The sequence below is a fragment of the Salvelinus sp. IW2-2015 genome, linkage group LG25 (assembly GCF_002910315.2).
Source record: "Salvelinus sp. IW2-2015 linkage group LG25, ASM291031v2, whole genome shotgun sequence".
In the NCBI taxonomy this organism is placed as follows: domain Eukaryota; kingdom Metazoa; phylum Chordata; class Actinopteri; order Salmoniformes; family Salmonidae; genus Salvelinus; species Salvelinus sp. IW2-2015.
The window spans coordinates 25210554-25231914 of record NC_036865.1 but is presented as its reverse complement, the minus strand read 5'-3'; the positions used below and the strand labels follow the sequence as shown (position 1 = coordinate 25231914).

General features: G+C 41.9%; 1 protein-coding gene across 1 annotated transcript in view; it reads left to right on the top strand.

Annotated features, from left to right (window-relative positions):
- Nucleotides 1-21361, top strand: part of LOC111951745 (calcium-activated potassium channel subunit alpha-1a) — a 176291-nt gene that overhangs the window by 90538 nt on the left and 64392 nt on the right. The window contains exons 15-16 of the mRNA XM_070434999.1: nt 4800-4886; nt 5174-5250. Of these exons, the coding sequence (XP_070291100.1) occupies nt 4800-4886; nt 5174-5250 (164 nt within the window). The remainder of the gene's footprint in view (nt 1-4799; nt 4887-5173; nt 5251-21361) is intronic.

The following is a 21361-nucleotide window of genomic DNA, read 5'->3' as shown; positions in this document are numbered from 1 at the left end:
GTTTCAGTCTAATTCAGGGGGAATGATACAGCCAGTCCGTACAGGCACCCTACACACCTAAGCACCATTCAAATCTTCAATATCTTCTTTACTGTAGACTTATGTTTGAGGATACAGTAAGGATCTATGGGGTTGGAGAGAATTTTTAATATGAATATCACTTATCCATTAGATAACATTAGATGGGCATTTTCCCTCTGCTACTTGGTTATTAAATACGTCTCCCTAATTAATCAAAACGGACATGGATAATGTTAAAATAAATTGCATATCACATTTCTTAGCTGAAATACACTAAAGCAGCACTGTAGCAATATTATATTACTATAACAATACTAGGTTACTAAAGCAATAGTAGGTCACTATAGTAGTACTATTTTACTATAGCAATACTAGGGGACTATAGCAATACTAGTTTACTAAAGCAACACTAGGTTACTATAGCAATACTAGGTTACTAAAGCAATACTAGGTTACAATAACAATGCTAGTTTACTATAGCAATACTAGGTTACAATAACAATGCTAGTTTACTATAACAGTACTAGGTTACTATAGCAATAATAGGTTACTATAGCAATACTAGGTTACTATAGAAATACTAGGTTACTATAGCAATACTAGGTTACTACAGAAATACTAGGTTACTATAGCAATACTAGGTTAATGTAACAGTATTCGTGTACTATAGCACTACTAGTTTAATATAACACTACTATACTAGTTTACCATAGCAATACTAGTTTACTATAACACTACTAGTTTACTATAGCAATACTAGTTAACTATAGCGGGACTAGTTAACTATAGCAGTACTAGGTTACTATAGCAATATGACAATACACTATATAACAACACTTAAGCCTTTAGCATATATTTCCTATTCCTCTGTAGTGTTAGTCCGAAAGGCTGTTCATTCCCTAGCATTCCACTGTCTAGTAATAACCCAGGTAACAGTAATGGTAACTGTGTGTTAGTCCAGCTATTCCCTAGCTGTCATCTTATAGTATAACCCAGTAACAGTATGTAACTGTATTAGTGTAGCATTCCACTGTGTCCTATATAACCCAGTAACAGTATGTAACTATAGTGTAGCATTCCACTGTCCATTACTAACCCACGGAACAGTATATCTAACTGTAGTGTAGCATTCCAACTGTCCATTAATAACCCAGGTAACAGTATGTAACTGTGTGTAACATTCCATGTCCATTACTAACCCAGGTAACAGTATGATTAACTGTAGTGTAGCATCTCACTGTCCAATAATAACCCAGGGAACAGTAATCTAACTGTAGTGTAGCTTCCACTGTCCATTAATAACCCAGGTAACAGTAGTAACTGTAGTGTATACATTCCACTGCCATTACTAACCGAGTAACAGTATGTAAACTGTAGTGTACATTCCACTGTCCATTAAATACCAGGTAACAGTATCTAACTGTAGTGTAGCATTCCACTGTTCCATTAATAACCCAGGTACAGTGATATGAACTGTTAGTGTAACATTCCACTGTCCATTACTAAAAACCCAGGTAACAGTATGTAACTGTAGTAGTATGCATTTCACTGCCTTCTAACCAGGTAACCGTACTGTAACTGCTATGTAGCATCCCCCTTTCCGAGTAAATAACCATCCGATAACCAGGTAAATTGTAACTATAGTGTAGCATTCACTGCCTTTACTAACCACTAGGTAACTATGTAACTGTAGTTGCATTCCACTGTCCATTACTAACCAATCACGTATGTAACTGTGTGTAGCATCATCCCACGTGTCATTACTAACCCAGGTACAGTATGTAACTATAGTGTGCATTCCACTGTCCATTACTAACCAGGTAACAGGTAGTAACTGTAGTGTAGCTTCCACTGTCCATTACTAACCAGGTAACAGTATGTAACTGTAGTGTAGCATTCACCTGTCCATTACTAACCCAGGTACAGTATGTAACTATAGAGTTAGCATTTGTAGGAGTAATGAGATGATATAGGCAGCACAGTAATGTATAAAAGTTGGAGTATGATAACCACTGAACATTTTAAAAATAGATGCACACAGTAATGAAAGGAGACACATGGTCTGCTGACCTGACACTAATGAAAGGGAGAGACACATGGTCTGCTGACTGACACTAATGATAAAGAGATTCATAGTCAGCTGCTTCTAAACAGAGGTTTATAGACAATCTGCTGATTCCAATAAAGGCAAACAAAACAAAGAGTACATTGACACATTATGCTGACACACTAAAGATAGAGGGATCCATAGTCAGTGCTTCTAAAAAGAAGGCCTATAAGGCAGAATCTGCTGATTCCAATGGGGGCAAAGTGCATTTGACACATTGATGAGAAGGAAGAGAGACACAGAATCTGCTGACACAATAGGATGGAGGGTCGGGCCACCATTGTAGTCTAGCTGAGAGCAGATGTGGGCGTTATTGGGGCTTGATGCGGACAAGCAGGAAGCTTGAACTAGAGGATAGTGGTGGCGAATGATTGAGAAGGGAGACTTCATTTGCATAAGGGTGATGGACATAGTGCTATGTGTGGTATAAATATATAGGAGCTAAGGCTCTGGGAATGGGGGTTGGTGTTCCGGAGCTGTGTGTTCCGCGGGGTTGTGTTCCGCGGACACTCCAGATTGTGATTACAATTTGTATTAAAAAATCATATTTGAGTCACAAAGTATCTTGTAAGAGTTATATTTGAAGTGATTTTCTACGACACATTCCACTGTCCATACTAACCCAGGTAACAGTATGTAACTGTAGTGTAGCATTCCACTGTCATTACTAACCCAGGTAACAGTATGTAACTGTAGTGTAGCATTCCACTGTCCATTACTAACCCAGGTAACTGTATGTAACTGTAGTGTAGCATTCCACTGTCCATTACTAACCCAGGTAACAGTATGTAACTGTAGTAGCTATTCCACTGTCCAGTTAATAACCCAGGTAACAGTATGTAACTTAGTGTAGCATTCCACTTCCATTACTAACCCAGGTAACAGTATGTAACTTGTAGTGTAGCATTCCACTGTCCATTACTAACCCAGGTAACAGTATGTAACTGTAGTGTAGCATTCCACTGTCCAGTAATAACCAGTAACAGTATGTAACTGTAGTGTAGCATTCCACTGTCATTACTAACCAGGTAACAGTATGTAACTGTAGTGTAGCATTCCACTGTCCATTACTAACCCAGGTAACAGTATGTAACTGTGTGTAGCATTCCACTGTCCATTACTAACCCAGGAACAGTATGTAACTATTAGTGTAGCATTCCACTGTCCATTAATAACCCAGGTAACAGTATGTAACTGTAGTGTAGCATTCCACTGTCCATTACTAACCCAGGTAACAGTATGTAACTGTAGTGTAGCATTCCACTGTCCATTACATACCCAGGTAACAGTATGTAACTGTAGTGTAGCATTCCACTGTCTAGTAATAACCCAGGTAACAGTATGTAACTGTGATGTAGCATTCCACTGTCCTTACTAACCCAGGTAACAGTATGTAACTGTAGTGTTGCATTCCACTGTCCATTACTAACCCAGGTAACATTATGTAACTGTAGTGTAGCATTCCACTGTCTATTAATAACCCAGGTAACAGTATGTAACGTGTAGTAATGTAGCATTCCACTGTCTAGTAACTAACCCAGGTAACAGTATGTAACTGTAGTGTAGCATTCCACTGTCCATTACTAACCAGGTAACAGTATGTAACTGTAGTGTAACATTCCACTGTCCATTACTAACCAGAGGTAACAGTATTGATAACTGATGTGTAGCATTCCACTGTCCATTATAACCAGGTAACAGTATGTAACTGTAGTGTGCATTCACTGTCCATACTACCTACACAGGTCAGTATCTAACTGTAGTGTGAGCATATCTCACTGTCCCCATTACATAACCCAGTGTAACAGTATCTAACTGTAGTGTAACATTCCACTGTCCGATCCTTACGCTATGTAGATACTCAGGTAACATTATGTAACTGTAGTGTAGCATTACCACTGTCTATATTAACCAGGTAACATATGTAATGTGTGCATCCTCACTAGCTGTCTTAGTAATAACAGTAATCAGTAATGTAACTGTAGTGTAGCCTTCCACTGTCCATTACATAACCAGGTAACAGTATGTACTGCTAGTGTAGCATTCCACTGTCCAATTTACCTACCCAGGTTACACGTATCTTACTGAGTGTAGCATTCCACTGTCCATTACTAACCCAGGTAACAGTATCTTACTGTAGTGTAACACTCCAATGTCCAGTAATAACCCAGGTAACAGTATGTAACTGACTGCTGAGGCTGAAACCACTCCATAACAACAACAATTTAAATTATTTCTGACCCCCCCTTCACTCCTCCTACCTCTGCCCATACATCCACTCCATTAAAATTGACCAACCAACTCATGCTGTTGTGCATTCTGTCGATCTGTGTGATTAGCCTCAGAGAAGGTGGCTAAACATGGAAACAATGATTTTCTCCACCACACTATACCACTTCAATAACCACCTCCATACAGTGGCCTAGACTGTAGAGCATTTATAAAACTTCCATTATAACTACTCTCCAAACTAAACAACTGGAGACTGCAGAAGCTGTGATTTCATTGACCAATCCGATCAGGCTGTGTTAGCTCGCTGGTCATTGTACTGTAGCTCCAGCCAGTGGGTTGATGATGTGTGTGTACCATTCCTCTTGATTAGCGCGTGAGTGTGACTAACGGCCATAACAGCTTCTAAAGAGTGTGATGTCATCTATCTCCCATTACCCAGCATCCTCATCAACCCGGGGAACCACGTAAAGATGCAGGAAGGAACTCTGGGGTTCTTCATCGCCAGTGACGCCAAAGAAGTAAAGAGGTAATGGCTATCATCCCACCATCACGGAAAAATACAGAAAAACGCCACAGGAAAAGTCTGTTTAAAGCCTTGCCTGGGTTTTCTGTGTTCATTGTCTTGGTGGCTAAAAGGAGATTAGGCATTAAACTTCTCTAAATATCTTGTTAAAAATAAAGGTTTCATTGGTAAAAGTAAAAGCCAGCTGGTTAAAGCCAACTCACAGGTCAACCTGGTGACATGGGTCAAACTCACAAGGTGAGTTGCAAACTGAGATGATAAATGTCTATGCTGCTGTTTTCTCCCCTCAGAGCATTTTTCTACTGCAAAGCTTGTCACGATGACATCACAGACCCCAAACGGATCAAAAAGTGTGGCTGCAAACGACGTGAGTACACCCACAACACAATCACTCACCCCTCGTATGACCCTCCTCTCCTCCCAACCCCTCCCCCACCTCCCACTGTCGCTGAATTAGGATTAGGATGTGCTATAATATGAATGATGTCATATCCCTCACTGTTTCTCATAGGAATATCCTTTTACAGCGATAACTATATTTTTTGCTATTATACACTTTGAAATGGACATTTCCCCAGTGATGACCTTGAGTCCCATTTGAAAGTGTAATAACTGTGATCACAATTCCTCAACCTTCATTGTGGTATAATCCAAAATCAATGCATGATGATATTATTTATTAAATCCAAAAGAAGTACAGGCAACATTATGCACATTTAGTTTGATTTATTAATTTCATGACTAAAATATGTAACCTGATCATGTTATGTATCATAATGACGAAACTAGTTAGAAGGGTGGACTGAAGTCTGGAGGCAGAAAGGGACCGAGAGAGAGATAGTTGTCAGTGTGCTAATGATGGAGTGAGTTTGAGTGACAGGAGTAGCTGAGCAGACGAGGGAGGCTGTCAGGTCACCATAGCGACTCTGTGATATGGGCAGAGATATTGACCTCAGTCAGGTGGAAGAATAAATGAACCAATGGCGTTTCTCTGCTCAGGGTTCATGGGGTCAGACAACCACATACCCTATTGGTCAAACCATACAGAATCAGAACACCGTAATGGTCCAGGCATACTACCATACACAGAATCAGAACACCGTAATGGTCCAGGCATACTACCATACACAGAATCAGAACACCGTAATGGTCCAGGCATACTACCATACACAGAATCAGAACACCGTAATGGTCCAGGCATACTACCATACACAGAATCAGAACACCGTAATGGTCCAGGCATACTACCATACACAGAATCAGAACACCGTAATGGTCCAGGCATACTACCATACACAGAATCTCAGAACACCGTAATGGTCGGCAATACTACCATACACAGAATCAGAACACCGTAATGGTCCAGGCATACTACCATACACAGAATCAGAACACCGTAATGGTCCAGGCATACTACCATACACTTCTGCCAGCGGGGAGGACTTGGAATATTACCCTTTTTCTCAACTTGTACTATTGATCAGACTGGGAATTAGAGAATGTTTACAAGGGTTGGGCTCAATTGCTTTTCAATTCAGGAAGTAAAGTCATTGAGGAAAATAATATACAGTAAGTCGTATTTTCAGTCTACTTCCTGGATAGGCTGAATTAAAAGCATTAAGGGCCTTATTACTACCTGACCTACATGGGCCCTTGTCCCAACATGTTAAATAGTTCCACCTCCTGCAGTCTCCATACATCTAGAAAGGTCAGCAACAATTACAGTAAGCAGCCTACGCCCAAACAAACACACAATCTCCACTGTCCTTTCCCTTTGTCTGTGTCATCTCACTTATTCAGTCTAAAGGCCTGGTAGTTTGTCAGGTAGAGAGAACCAGAGACCTGTATTGTCTGATTATCACTATAAGGCCAAACTGAGGCAAGCTGAGCTGTACTGGGCTGGCCTGGTTACACATCCGCCACAGTTTCTGCAACCATGCTGGAATGGACAATGTGAAGAAATATATCTGAGCCAGCACTGTACGGTTTGGGTTGGCCCTATAGTGTGAATCAGGCATTGGTCCAATAGATTTACTGTACCTGAAACGAGACAGTTCTATTTTAGATTATTTTAGTTTCTGTGTCTCTGTCTGATTTAATGTTGTATTACCAACAGGAGGGCCACATTTAGAGAGATGACATTTCCATTACTAGAATGAATGTTTGTCTTCTGTTAGTTCTGTTTTGTTTCTGTTGCTGTTTGTTTTGTCCAAGTTTTTATGACCATTGACATGTTGTTGATGTTATTTCCTTCCCCTGCTGCCGGTGGGAAACACCACTACTTTATTTAACCACTCTCTGGTAGTGATTTACTGTGAGTAAAAAAACACGGGTTCCRTCCTACCCAGAGTGCAGTGCGAGTGTCTCTTCTCTTTCTCTGCCAGCAGTATTCTATGTTGCATGTTACCGGTGTAGCATTTGAATCATTCTCCCAGCCTCTCATCTTTACACTGTCCTGCCTCAGACCAGACCRGAATTCAGCAGAACCCAAACTCACACCTACATCTGATTATCTAGTCTGTCTCCTCATAGGCTCATAGTCTAGCCCGGCCTCTGACTCCCTTAATATGACAGAGTGTGATTTTATTATAGGAGAAGTGCATGAACTCTCCTTGACATTTTTGCCTCAAGATCTGTATTAGAAACCCAATCCTACCCCTTGTGTCTTCAGCTCTCCATGAGTCCTCCTTACCCTCTCTCTAATGACACACACTGAGTAAGAGACAAGACATCAGGAGGGGGAGACAGAAAAAATAATAATAATTTAGATTCAAATTAATCTTCTCACTCTGAGGCTATTTTGTACACTGCTGTATTTTCAGAAAAGCGTAAAGTGTTCTTGTGGGAAGTTCTGGAAATGATTCAGCTCAGCAAGCAATGTCTCCAAAACACAATCAAAACAATCTGGTTGTACACCCCTCACCCTCCACTCCCCTCGCTGCTTTTAGTTCCCCTCCCCACCCCCAGTGCTTCTAGCCCCCCTCGCCACTCCCCAGTTCTCTGGTACTCTGCCCAGCTCCAATCGTACCACTACCCAGAGTTCACCAGTGCATTAAGAATTTAAATATTGTCGCCCCCAGCCCCACTGCAATTCATTTCAATTCTAGATGGTCATCAGGCCCTTTTTTACTCGCTGTCATCAATGCCCTGAGTGAAAGAAAACTGCTTAACGAGACAGTGCTTAAACTGTACTGCGTGCTTCATTGCTGTACTGCTAGTTGGCCACTAGGTGGCGATGTCTTGCCACAGTCTTGAATGTAGCCTTATCGAAGGAAACTGACACTGAGGTCCTCAGAAACCTATTCAGCAAGAATATTATGAGCAACAGGGTCTGTTTCAGTCATAGACACAGAATTACTATAATGTTTAAAAAAAGGCCCTTAGACCACTGTAATTGAACTGGAACACTCATGGGTATACAGAGTATGGCCGCCAGTCCACCCATCACAGACCCATTGATTTGAATGGAATGACTGTTCTGGTAATACTATTTCTATGGTTACAGTAAACAGTGAAAGGGATCATTTCATTAACTCTTGGCTGTGTTTTATGGTGTTTGGGTTTTTGGTTTGGTTGAGATGTGTCTGAACACAAAGTGAGTCTTTCGAGGAAAAACTGTTCTTTGTGTTACACATTCCTCTATTTACAGTTGTGCTTTGCAACATGATACAATCACTGGATAAAAGTAATAAAAGTGGCTTTAGTTTATTTAAAAAAACATTTTATATAAGTATCCATATGTTATTAAGTTTGATTTACTATTCAAAGTCAACACGGCTCATCACGTTCTTGCTAAATAGGGTTGTCTTTCACTTTAGAGGACCAGTGACCATAAGTATGAGTTCCATTAGGACATCCTTCTCACTATTGATATTCAACTTGACTTGTGTCTTTGTATGTTTTGTCTGGTGGAATGTTGAATGTGACATATGAAAACAAACTTTTATTTCCAGAACCACAAAAAAAAAGACGGACAGCGTAGTGGTGTGAGTGTGTGTTAACAATCACCTTTCTTTGACAAAATGTACACAGACAGTCATGTTCATGTTGACTCTTGTGGTGAAGCATGTCCTAAAAGGGACACCATAGTCCATACTGTAGTAGGCTAGATCAGGGTAAAGGGTATGTGTGAAGTCATTTGTGTCAAACACATTGTCATGTTGTGTCGTGTTCTCCATCTCCCCCTCCCATCTCTCGCTAACCAAAATGACCACGACACGTACTGTGTTCAACTGAATACCCACCTAGAAAAAAACTCACAAGTAAAAGTCAGAGTTCAGCATGAAATGACACTCACTGCTCAGGTCTGGCACGCCTCCAAACTGTTTCTGCTCTGGAAACAGTTACCCCACTCCACACCCTTTAATCGCTATGATCTCTCTATGCATGCTTATGAATGTTTATAAAGCACTTGTGCATGCTGTTTATAGGACACACAGACCCTGATGGGGCCAGGCRTCGCTCTCCATTCTCTCTCTGGCAACAAACTCTCCTAGCCACATGTGGTTAAAACAGTAAAGGTAGACGTATAGTTCTCCCCAGAGAGAGGGAGAGAGTGCGTTTCTGTGATCGTGTTAGTGTGAGTTGGTGAGTTGGCATCCTGGCACAGAGAGAATGGGAACCAGGGACTGTTGTCTATCGCTGAACCAGAGTCACGGCAATCTAGAACCGCTGCTCTGAGGGGCTTTCATTACCTACCGCTCCTCCTGGGGTTAAGATCTTGACATATATACACACACACATATACGCTTCAAATGTGTGATATAGATCATGTATATGCACAGTAACTTGCAAATAKAGTGCATTCGGAAAGTATTCAGACCCCTTGAGTTTTTCCAGATTTTGTTACGTTACAGGCGTATTCTGAAATGGATAAAAAAAAAAAATCCTTGTCAATCTAAACACAATATACCCTATAATGACAAAGCAAAAATAAATKAATTACATGCCTTATTTACTTAAGTATTCAGACCCTTTGGTATGAGACTCGAAATTGAGCTCAGGTGCATCCAGTTTCCAAGATCATCCTTGAGATGTTTCTATAACTCGATTGGAGTCCACCTGTGGTAAATTCAATTGATTGGACATGATTTGGAGAAGCAAATCAGAAGTTTGGAACCACCAAGACTCTTCCTAGAGCTGGCCGCCTGGACAAACTGAGCAATCGTGGGAGAAGGGCCTTGGTCAGGGAGGTGACCAAGAACCGAATGGTCACTCTGACAGAGCTCCYGAGTTACTCTGTGGAGATAGGAGAACCTTCCAGAAGGACAACCATCTCTGCAGCACTCCACCAATCAGGCCTTTATGGTAGAGTGGCCAGATGGAAGCCGCCACTCAGTAAAAGGCACATGACAGCCTGCTTGGATTCTCTGGTCTGATGAAACCAAGATTGAACTGTTTGGCCTGAATACCAAGCGTCATGTCTGGAGGAAACCTGGCACCATCCCTACGGTGATGCATGGTGGTGGCAGCATCATGCTTTGGGGATGTTTTTCAGCGGCAGGGACTAGGAGACCAGTCAGGATTGAGGGAAAGATGAACGGAGCAAAGTACAGAGAGATAATTGATGAAAACCTGCTCCAGAGTGCTCAAGACCTCAGACTGGGGCGAAGGTTCACTTTCCAACAGGACAACGACCCAAAGCACACAGCCAAGACAACACAGGAGTGGCTTCGGGACAAGTCTCTTAATATCCTTGAGTGGCCCAGCCAGAGCCCAGATTTGAACCCGATCAAACATCTCTGGAGAGACCTGAAAATAGCTGTGCAGCGACGCTCCCCATCCAACCTGACAGAGCTTGAGAGGATCTGCAGAAAAGAATGGGAGAAACTCCCCAAATACAGGTGTGCCAAGTTTGTAGCGTCATACCTAAGAAGACGCGATACTGTAATCACTGCCAAAGGTACTTAAACAAAGTACTGAGTAAAGGTTCTGAATACTTAAAAAATTATAAATTAGCAAACATGTCAATTGTTATATTTTTATTTTATGTTTTTATTTAACCTTTATTTTAGGCAAGTCAGTTCAGAACAAATTCGTATTTACAATGACGGCCTAGGAACAGTGGGTTGACTGCCTTGTTCAGGGGCAGAACAACAGATTTTTACCTTATCAGCTCTGGGATTCGATCTAGCAACCTTTCAGTTACTGGCCCGACGCTCTAACCACTAGGCTACCTGCCACCCCTCTACGGACAATTCCTTTGTTGCTTTGTCATTATGGGGTATTGTGTGTAGATTGATGAGGGATTAAAACAATTTTATACATTTTAGAATAAGGCTGTAAGGTAACAAAATGTGGAAAAAGTCAAGGCGTCTGAATACTTTCCGAATGCACTGTACATACACACCACTCTCAAGCCTCTCTGGAGGAGTGCTGCTGTAGTGAAACTCTTGTCCTGCTAGCATGGAATGGCCTGGCCAGTCTAGCCAGTAGATTAGTGTGATGAATCCTTGACCACGGCTGCCGCAGCTGCATGAGGGGATACAGGTACGTGATCCACACCTTTAGCCGGACGGATAGAGGATGTTATGATCTGTTATGTTCTGAATGAAACATTATATGTCTTTATGAGGTTTGCTGCTGAAGACATTGTTCATGCTACTCTCTGGCTCTGAATGACCCCCCTCCCATTCCCCTCTATCCCCTCCCCCCTTTACCCCACTGTCATATTTGCCTTTATACCTGTTATGGCATTTTCAGCCTTAGGACACAGCTTGACCCTTGACCCTGAGACCATTTTGACTAGCCAAATTGGACTACAACTTTCAAATTGTTAAAAACTTTATTGATCAAAACAAGACTTTGGGATGAAATTGAAAGAGCTTCATTTGACCATGGTAATATATTGCACACAATTCTCACTGCAGTTTGGCACTCTTGCCGTATATGAAGCACCCTAATATTTTAGGCAGGGGTTGGATCCAAAATTATTTTCCGATCGTTTTGTTTGAAACAGAACCATTTTCGTCCTTTTTTTTAACCTGTCAAATCAACATAGTTTTTACATTTAGCTGATTAATTTACTCCACCAATTATCAAGGATAGAGAAGCTACAGAACGGGTAGATGTTTACATGTTTCATTGGTCATATAAGTGCAGGCGCGAGATGCGACTGAAATGTCAATGGTGGGGAGAGAGCGAGAAAGATGGGTGGACATAAATGGGGGCTTGGCTTGAAGCGCTAAKCATCATGACGTGAATTGGAATGTGTTTAGTTTATTACTAGCATCAGAACTTAACTTATAACAGAATGATATACTAGACATGAAAACAATTTTCGGAACAAAAAAACWGTTCTCAAGATTTAAAAATAATGGTTCTGTTCCGGAATACTAGAGATGACTTTTGTTTTCGGTTCTGTTTCTGTTCCTTGAAAATTGTTGTTCTTTTATGGTTTTCTTTTGTGTTTCCTGAACCGGTTCCAACCCCTGATTGTAGGTGCCCTTTACTGGTCTTTTGTTGGGGCTCAAGCCTGCGTAAGCTGGCATCTAAGGCTTTGCATTTATTATCTTATTGTCTCCTTTATGGAGTAACCTTCTGGCTTCCCTGAATGACTATTTCACCTTTTGCCATTAACCTGCTGCTTTTCCTCTTCCTCTCATCCCAAAACATGACTGTAGCCAAGATGTCCGCCTACAAACAAATGAAACTGGCATGTTGTTTTGATTGCGGCCGTTCAGAGCGAGACTGCTCTTGCATGTCAGGCAGTGTACATAGTAACATGGACACCCTACAGAGGGCCTACCCACTCTCCTCTGTCTCTGTTCATGATTGCGCAACCACTTTACGTGCCTGTAAGTTACACCGCCAACACATGCTGTTACATGTCTGTTTTGTGTTGGACCATGTACCTTTGTGCTTTATCCGTAACGTTGTCCATGTGGCGTGCTTCCATATTTGCTGTTGCGCTGTTGTTGCTTATTTAAATGTATTTGTGATTATTTGTTTTTGAATTTGAGTATTTATTATGATCTTTTCTGTGGGTTCTATTGGGTGGCAGTGATGGTGTTGCTTGTGGTGCTGCTCTCTGTAGCTGTTAGCTCTGTGGCTACGCCTGCTACATCCGTCAACCACTCGGATGGGGACTGCTATTAGACAGTTGGTGTTTCGTGTGTTATATTCTTTCAAATACTGTATATTATCTATAATTTTGATGAAGAAAAACGTGACTTCGTTGAAGGGATGATTTATTTCTGTTTATTTGTGTTGTTGTTTTGTCTTACTTTGTTTATGAAGGCATCGCAAGCCTTTAGAGCAACATATGTCAGAGTCAGGCCCGCGGGCCACATCCGGCCCGCGAGAAGGTTTTTTACGGCCCCTGGGATGATCTTGATTTATTATTAAAACCGGCCCGCAGACCGCAGCAAGCCGCAGCCCGCAGATCTTTTACACGCACCAATACTACATTTCCCACAATGCAAACGGTGACGCACCGAGCAGTAGGCTGCTTCATTTCAATATTTATTGGCACAGCAGTCGTCAGCATCACAGTAAATTAACTTTCAGATACCCATCAAAAAATGCGCAAAACGGAAGTGGACAATGAGAACCGGGGGTTTTCAAACAAGGTGGGAGTCGGAAGTATATGTTCACGGAGGTACTGGAAAACCTGTGTGTCTTCTGTGTGGGAAGAAAGTGTGGCGTACTGAAAGAGTATAATCTGAGACGACAATGTATGAAACGAAACACGCGGACAAAAACAAGAATATGACATGGAACAAAGGCTACAAAAGGCAGAGGAATTAAAAACGAGGCCCAAAGATCTCGACAGCTTCTGTTCAAAAAAGCCAAAGATCACAAGTAAATTTAGCCACTTTGCTAAAAAGAAATATTAGGCTATGATGGTGCCTTGAATACCTGGTTTCCTTCATTTAATGTTCATGGTTATGGGATTTTTATATAAGGAAATTTGTCTTTTGTGTCTGTTGAAAAATTAAAGATTACTGACAGAGCCATAAAAAATATTGTTTATTTATCTGATCATATTGGAATATATTTGTTAGGCTTTCAGTAGGTTCAATTAGGTTCACTAGACTATGATGCGTCATTTAAAATTTTTTTCAATGAACATTCGAACAGTCCGGCCCTCGGCTTGTAGCTAATTTTTTATTTTGGCCCTCCGTCCATTTGACTTTGACACCCCTGCTTAGAGGAACCTCCTTGCTAATTGTGTTTCTGTTCTGTTCCTGATAATTTTATTTCACGCACGCAGGACTGACTTGTGCAGGAACGAGAGCCATGTTCATCAACTGATATTCATACATAATGTAGATATGTAGCATATCAAGTGGGCTTTATCTTACTACTAAACAAGATGACATCATCATACACAACGGGAAGCCAATGAGGGCAATGGCAAAAGCGGAGAGTTTTCTTTTTTTTTTTTAAGTACAGTGACTGTTGAGTTTTTAAGAATCCGAAAGTATATTTTTATTCCATTGTTTGCTAGCTGGTTAGCTAGCGCACGCTCATTGACCACCATTGAAAACATTGCAAACGCTAGTTAACTAGCTAGCCAGTTAATATAACTTGTATTCTCCAAATGTACACTACCGGTCAAAAGTATTAGAACAGCTACTCATTCAAGGGTTTTTCTTTATTTTTACTATTTTCCACATTGTAGAATAATAATGAAGACATCAAAACTATGGAATAACACATATGGAATCATGTAGTAAGCAAYAAAGTGTTAAAACAAATCAAAATATATTTTATATTTGAAATTTTTCAAAGTAGCCACCCTTTGCCTTGACGACAGCTTTGCACACTCTTGGCATTCTCTCAACCAGCTTCACCTGGAATGCTTTTCCAACAGTCTTGAAGGAGTTCCCACATATGCTGAGCACTTGTTGGCTGCTTTTCCTTCACTCTGCGGTCTGACTCATCCCAAACCATCTCAATTTGGTTGAGGTTAGGGGATTGTGGAGGCCAGATTATCTGATGCAGCACCCTTACACAGCCTGGAGGTGTGTTGGGTCATTGTCCTGTTGAAAAAACAAATTATAGTCCCACTAAGCCCAAACCAGATGATATGGCATATCGCTGCAGAATGCTGTGGTAGCCATGCTGGTTGTGTGCCTTGAATTCTAAATAAATCACAGACAGTGTCACCAGCAAAGCACTCCCATACCATCACATCTCCTCCTCCATGCTTTACGGTGGGAAATACACATGTGGAGATCATCCGTTCATCCATACCGCATCTCACGAAGACACGGCAGTTGGAACCAAAAACCAACTTGTACTCCAGACCAAAGGACAAATTTCCACTGGTCTAATGTCCATTGCTCGTGTTTCTTGGCCCAAGCAAGTCTCTTATTCTTATTGGTGTCCTTTAGTAGTGGTTTCATGCAGCAATTCGACCATGAAGGCCTGATTTACGCAGTCTCCTCTGGATAGTTGATGTTGAGATGTGTCTGTTACTTGAACTCAGAGGATAAGTTCATTAGAGGCTGGTAACTCTAATMAACTTATCCTCTGCAGCAGAGGTAACTCTGGGTCTTACATTCCTGTGGCAGTCCTCATGAGAGCCAGTTTCAWCATAGCGCTTGATGGTTTTTGCGACTGCACTTGAAGAAACGTTCAATGTTCTTGAAATGTTCTGTATTGACTGACCTTCATGTCTTAAAGTAATGATGGACTGTCATTTCTATTTGCTTATTGAGCTGTTCTTGCCATAATATGGACTTGGTCTTTTACCAAATAAGGCTATCTTCTGTGTACCAACCCTACCTCGTCACAAAACAACTGATTGGCTCAAACGCATTAAAAAGCAAATAAATTCCACAAATTAACTTTTAATGAGGCACACCTGTTAATTGACATGCATTCCAGGTGACTACCTCATGAAGCTGGTTGAGAGAATGCCAAGAGTGTGCAAAGCTGTCAAGGCAACGGGCTATTTGAAGAATCTCAAATATAAAACTTTTTTGGTTACTACATGATTCCATATGTGTTATTTCATAGTGTTGATGTCTTCACTATTATTTTACAATGTGGAAAATAGTAAAAAATTAAGAAAAGCCCTGGAATGAGTAGGAGTTCTACAACTTTTGACCGGTAGTGCATGTTAACTAGCTTAGGAGTATAACTCACATCTGCTTTTGACATCAGGATACGATTTGAGTACTGGTTATCTCCAAAATTGGTTAGTAGCTTTGACTGCATGTTGACAGTTCATTCAGAGCCTGTTGCTAGCCACAGTACAAACTTAATTTTACCAGGTTCACGTGAAGCAATTCTAATGACAGTCCACCACAACATACCAGAGAGTTTTCTGATTAGCAAGGGGTAGGTAGTCTGTGTTTAAAAAAACACAGTTTGAGATCATTGTGGGTTTTCTCCATTGGTGTCCATGGGAAATTGGACTTCCCAGGAAAACCAGAGGGGTGGGGCTTAGCGATTTATTGGCTCTTCACAATATCACACCCTCTTTTGTGGCCACGCCCTGTTGCGTATGATGTAATTTTGCTGACAGTACCTTTAAAGTTTCTCACTGTTTACATCCTCATTGCCACACTTCCACCACGTTTCTCTTCAAGGTTCTCACCGTGGCTTATTACATGATTATATGTGATCATAAGACTCTTGTCTGTCAGAGTATTGTGGTATGTAGTTGTTGATTGTGTGTCTCTCTTCATTATTATAGGACGTGGGTTAATCTTCCTATGAGAAAACAATGAAAATGATCTTTAGTTATTTAGTTCTCTTTTCCCAGACTTGAACTTTGTCCCATCAAATGACTTCCTTCTCTTCCTCAGTTATCAGGAACCCAGGAAAACATGTTCTGTTTCCTTAAAGGGATAGGTCACTTTTTTAAGTTGTAGCTTATTTTACATTTACCGAGGGTGTTGTTGTTTCATCCTAATTTTGACATTTGTTAGTTGGTTATTTAGCAACATCCAGATTGCTAGTGGAAACAGATTAAACCAGTGAGCGGTGCATTCAAAAGCGTGGGAACTTAGCCCTCTGTTGCTCCTCTATCCCCATCTGATTTCCTCCTCAGCATTCTCCCACCATCTGCGAGTGAGCTCAGACTAGATGGCCATTAGGGAAGTTACTGATCTCTCTCCTCCGTCAGCCCCTCCTAGGATTTCAGGGAATCTTCCTGCCTTGGATTTCTTCTTGTTCTCTTTGAAGGGGAAATCTGCACTTGCTTCAACCATTTWTGGACTTATAAATGAATGATATGTACCCATTGATTCTTGAAGAATATAACTTACCTCATGAGCTGAGTTCAACTGTCGGCCACCATCAGCTCCATCTATGAATTTGCAAATGGTTACATTTCTCCAGCCCCATCCCTCAGCTTTTTACCGAAAGGGGTGAAAACGCTCTGTTATTGTTTCAACTGCAGATTTCCCCGTTTTACTCTGGAGAGAGAGAATAGGGTCGCAATGTCTGTTAGGGATCGCGATCATTGGATTTTCTCTCTGTCTTTTTTCTGTCTTTCAGAGTGGATAGGATGTCTCAGATATGATGTCTCTGATAGGATGTCTCTGATAGGATGTCTCAGATCACGACTTCATTCACATCTGAAATAGATTTTCCTCTCTGGATAACTGGTTTCTTTTTGGATAGTGTTTTCTTATTTATTTACTGTATCTGCGAGGCACTTCATGTCGTATGTTATTAACATGTTACATTTTGACCACACCTTATGCAGAGTAGTTTGCCAATTGAAATATACATGAACGGGGAAATAGTAGATATGTGAAACGCATAGCTCTGTCTAAATCTAAAGTGGTTGTGCTTCTTCCTTAGTAAGAGCAGTGATTCAGCTAGAAGGTGAACCTTGTGGAGGTCATCTTTGGGACACACTGTTTTTGATCTCTCAGGGTATTGTTTGTCTCAGCTTACACTTTTTCTGGGGACCATCTGGGGTTCGAGCCTGGAGGCTGGGCCTGGAGGCTGGGCCTGGAGGCTGGGCCTGCTGGGGCTGGACCTGCTGGGGCTGGACCTGCTGGGGCTGGACCGGCAGGGGTTAGGGGCAGGGGTTAGGGGCAGGAGAAGGGGTTTGGACCTGGAGCTGGGTCTGTGTGCTGTGAGCAAGTCTGGGTCTTACTTACGGAGGAAGGGAGATGTGTGTGTGTGTGTGTGTGTATGTATGTATGTGTGTGTGTGTGTGTGTGTGTGTCAGCAGCAGGCGTTCCTTATCTAGCCTGACGTGGAAATTATGTTTGCATTTTCATTTCTCTGGCCCTGCTGGTCCATCACCGAAACCTGCTCTGACAGCTCCTGTCCACCAGGCAAGCTTGGTTCCCCCTTCTCCCAACCGTGTTCCTCTGTCGCACTACCCCTCAGACGCTAGCCGGTTAGCCTGCCGCCTCTGCGGACGCYGGCAGATCGATAGCGACAGATGCCAGAGCCAGCGAGGGTCCCTGTTTGAGGGTGTGTGTCACAGGGCAGCCCTGGGCCTTCACTGTGACCTTTACTGTTGGAGACAGAACAGAGCAGGGAGGGATAATATAGCTAGCTAGCTCACTGTCTGACTCATCCCAAATAGGGATAGGACTCTATTCCCTATATAATAGCACCATATTCCCTATATAATAGGATCCTATTCCCTCTATAATAGCACCCTATTCCCTATATAATAGCACCCTATTCCCTATATAGTAGCACCCTATTCCCTGTGTAATAGCGCCCTATTGCCTATATAATAGCACCATTTTCCATATCTAATAGCACCCTATTCCCTATATAATAGCACCCTATTCCCTATATAATAGCACTCTATTCCCTATATAATTGGACCCTATTCCCTATATAATAGCACCCTATTCCCTATATAATAGCACCCTAGTCCCTATATAATACCACCCTATTCCCTATATAATAGGACCCTATTCCTTATATAAAACCGTCCTATTCCTTATACAGTGGGGAGAACAAGTATTTGACACACTGCCGATTTTGCAGGTTTTCCTACTTACAAAGCATGTAGAGGTCTGTAATTTTTATCATAGGTACACTTCAACTGTGAGAGACGGAATCTAAAACAAAAATCCTGAAAATCACATTGTATGATTTTTAAGAAATTAATTTGCATGACATAAGTATTTGATCACCTACCAACCAGTATAGAATTCCGGCTCTCACAGACCTGTTAGTTTTTCTTTAAGAAGCCCTCCTGTTCTCCACTCATTACCTGTATTAACTGCACCTGTTTTGAACTCGTTACCTGTATAAAAMACACCTGTCCACACACTCAATCAAACAGACTCCAACCTCTCCACAATGGCCAACCAGAGAGTGTTGTAGGACATCGGGGTTAATTGTAGACCTGCTCAAGGCTGGGATGGGCTACAGGACAATAGGCAAGCAGTTGGTGAGAAGGCAACAAGCTGTTGGCCAATTATTAGAAAATGGAAGAAGTTGAAGATGACGGTCAATCAACCCTCGGTCTGGGCTCCATGCAAGATCTCACTCGTGGGCATCTAATGATTCATGAGGAAGGTGAGGGGATAGCCCAGAACTACACTGGCAAGGACCTGGTCAATGACCTGGAGAGAGCTGGGACCAACAGTCTCAAAGAAAACCATCAGTAACACACTACGCTGTCATGGATTAAAATCCTGCAGCGCACGCAAGGCCCCCTCTCAAGCCAGCGCCCTGTCCAGGCCCGTCTGAATTTGCCAATGACCATCCGGATGATCCAGAGGAGGAATGGGAGAAGGTCATGTGGTCTGTGAGACAAAATAGAGCTTTTTTGGTCTAAACTCCACTCCCGTGTTTTGGAGGAAGAAGGGATGAGTAACAACCCCGAATGAACACATGCCCTAACCGTGTAAGCATTGGAGGTGGAAACATCATTCTTGGGGATGCTTTTCTGACAAAGGGGACAGGAACGACCTGCACCGTATTGAGGGGAGGAGGACTGGGGCCATGTATCGCGAGATCTTTGGCACAGACCTCCTTCCCTCAGTAAGAGCATTGAAAAGATGGGTTCGTGGCTGTGGTCTTCCAGCACAGACAACGAACCCGAAACACAACAGCAGGGCAACTAAGGAGTGGCTCTTCAGTAAGAGCATCTCTAAGGTCCTGGAGTGCGCTAGGCCCAGTCTCCAGACCTGAAAACCCAGTAGAAAATCTTTGGAGGGAGCTGAAAGTCCGTATTGCCCAGGGACAGCCCCGAAACCTGAAGGATCTGGAGAAGTCTGTATGGAGGAGTGGGCCAATCCCGCTGCAGTGTGTGCAAACCTGGTCAAAGAACTACAGGAAACGTATGATCTCTGTAATTGCAAACAAAGGTTTCTGTACCAAATATTAAGTTCTGCTTTTCTGATGTATCAAATACTTATGGCATGCAATAAAATGCAAATTAATTACTTAAAAATCGTACAATGTGATTTTCGGGATTTTTGTTTTAGATTCCGTCTCTCACAGTTGAAGTGTACCTATGATAAAAATTACAGACCTCTACATGCTTTGTAAGTAGGAAAACCTGCAAAATCGTCAGTGTATCAAATACTTGTTCTCCCCACTGTATAGCGCCCTATTCCTTGAGCTCCTGAGTGGCGCACTGGTCCAAGGCARTGCATCTCAGTGTAAGAGGCGTCACTACAGTCCCTGGTTTGATTCCAGAGAACCATAGGGTGGCACACAATTGGCCCAGCGTCGTCCGGGTTTGGCCGGGGTAGGCTGTCATTGTAAATAAYAATTTGTTCTTAACTGACTTGCCTAGTTAAATAAAGGTTAAATAAAAAATAAATAAATATATAGTAGTACCCTATTCCTTATATATTGTGCATGACTTTTGGCCAGAGCCCTCTCTTGTATCCTTCATACAAATAACTATATCCACTTTATCTCATTTTGTATTACTCTTTGAACTGTGAAATACCCGACTCAAACGACTGACTCAGAATGACTCAGTGACCGTGTTTGAATACCCAWACTAGTGTACTACATTCTTAAACTGCATACTATGTACTCATTGTCACATTGTCACATTCTATTTAGCACCTACCGTTTAGTATGCAGTATGCAGTATGCCACAGCCGCAACGCAGGAGAGGCTCCTGATTGGCTGAATATAATAGGAATTGAGTTATAGAAATCTACTAGGTGGCTGATAGGCAGGACTATCACATTCTACCTAATGTAGTTATAGGTCTACTCAGGCTGGTTAATAGGCAGACTATCACATTCTACACTATATGGGAGTTATAGGTCTTACCAGGCTGGTTATAGGCAGACTATCACATTCTACACTAATGAGTTATCAGGCTACTCAAGGGCTGGTTATAGGAGACTAAATCACATTCTACCTATGGACGTTTTATAGGTCTACTCAGGCTGGTTATAGGCAGAGTACTCCATCTACTAATTGGATTATAGGCCTACTCAGGCTGGTTATAGGCAGACTTATCACATTCCTACCTAATGGAGTTATAAAGGCCTCACGTCAGCTGGTTATAGATCAGACTATCACATCACCGCTATACTAGTAGCCCATTAGCCAATCTATGCCTA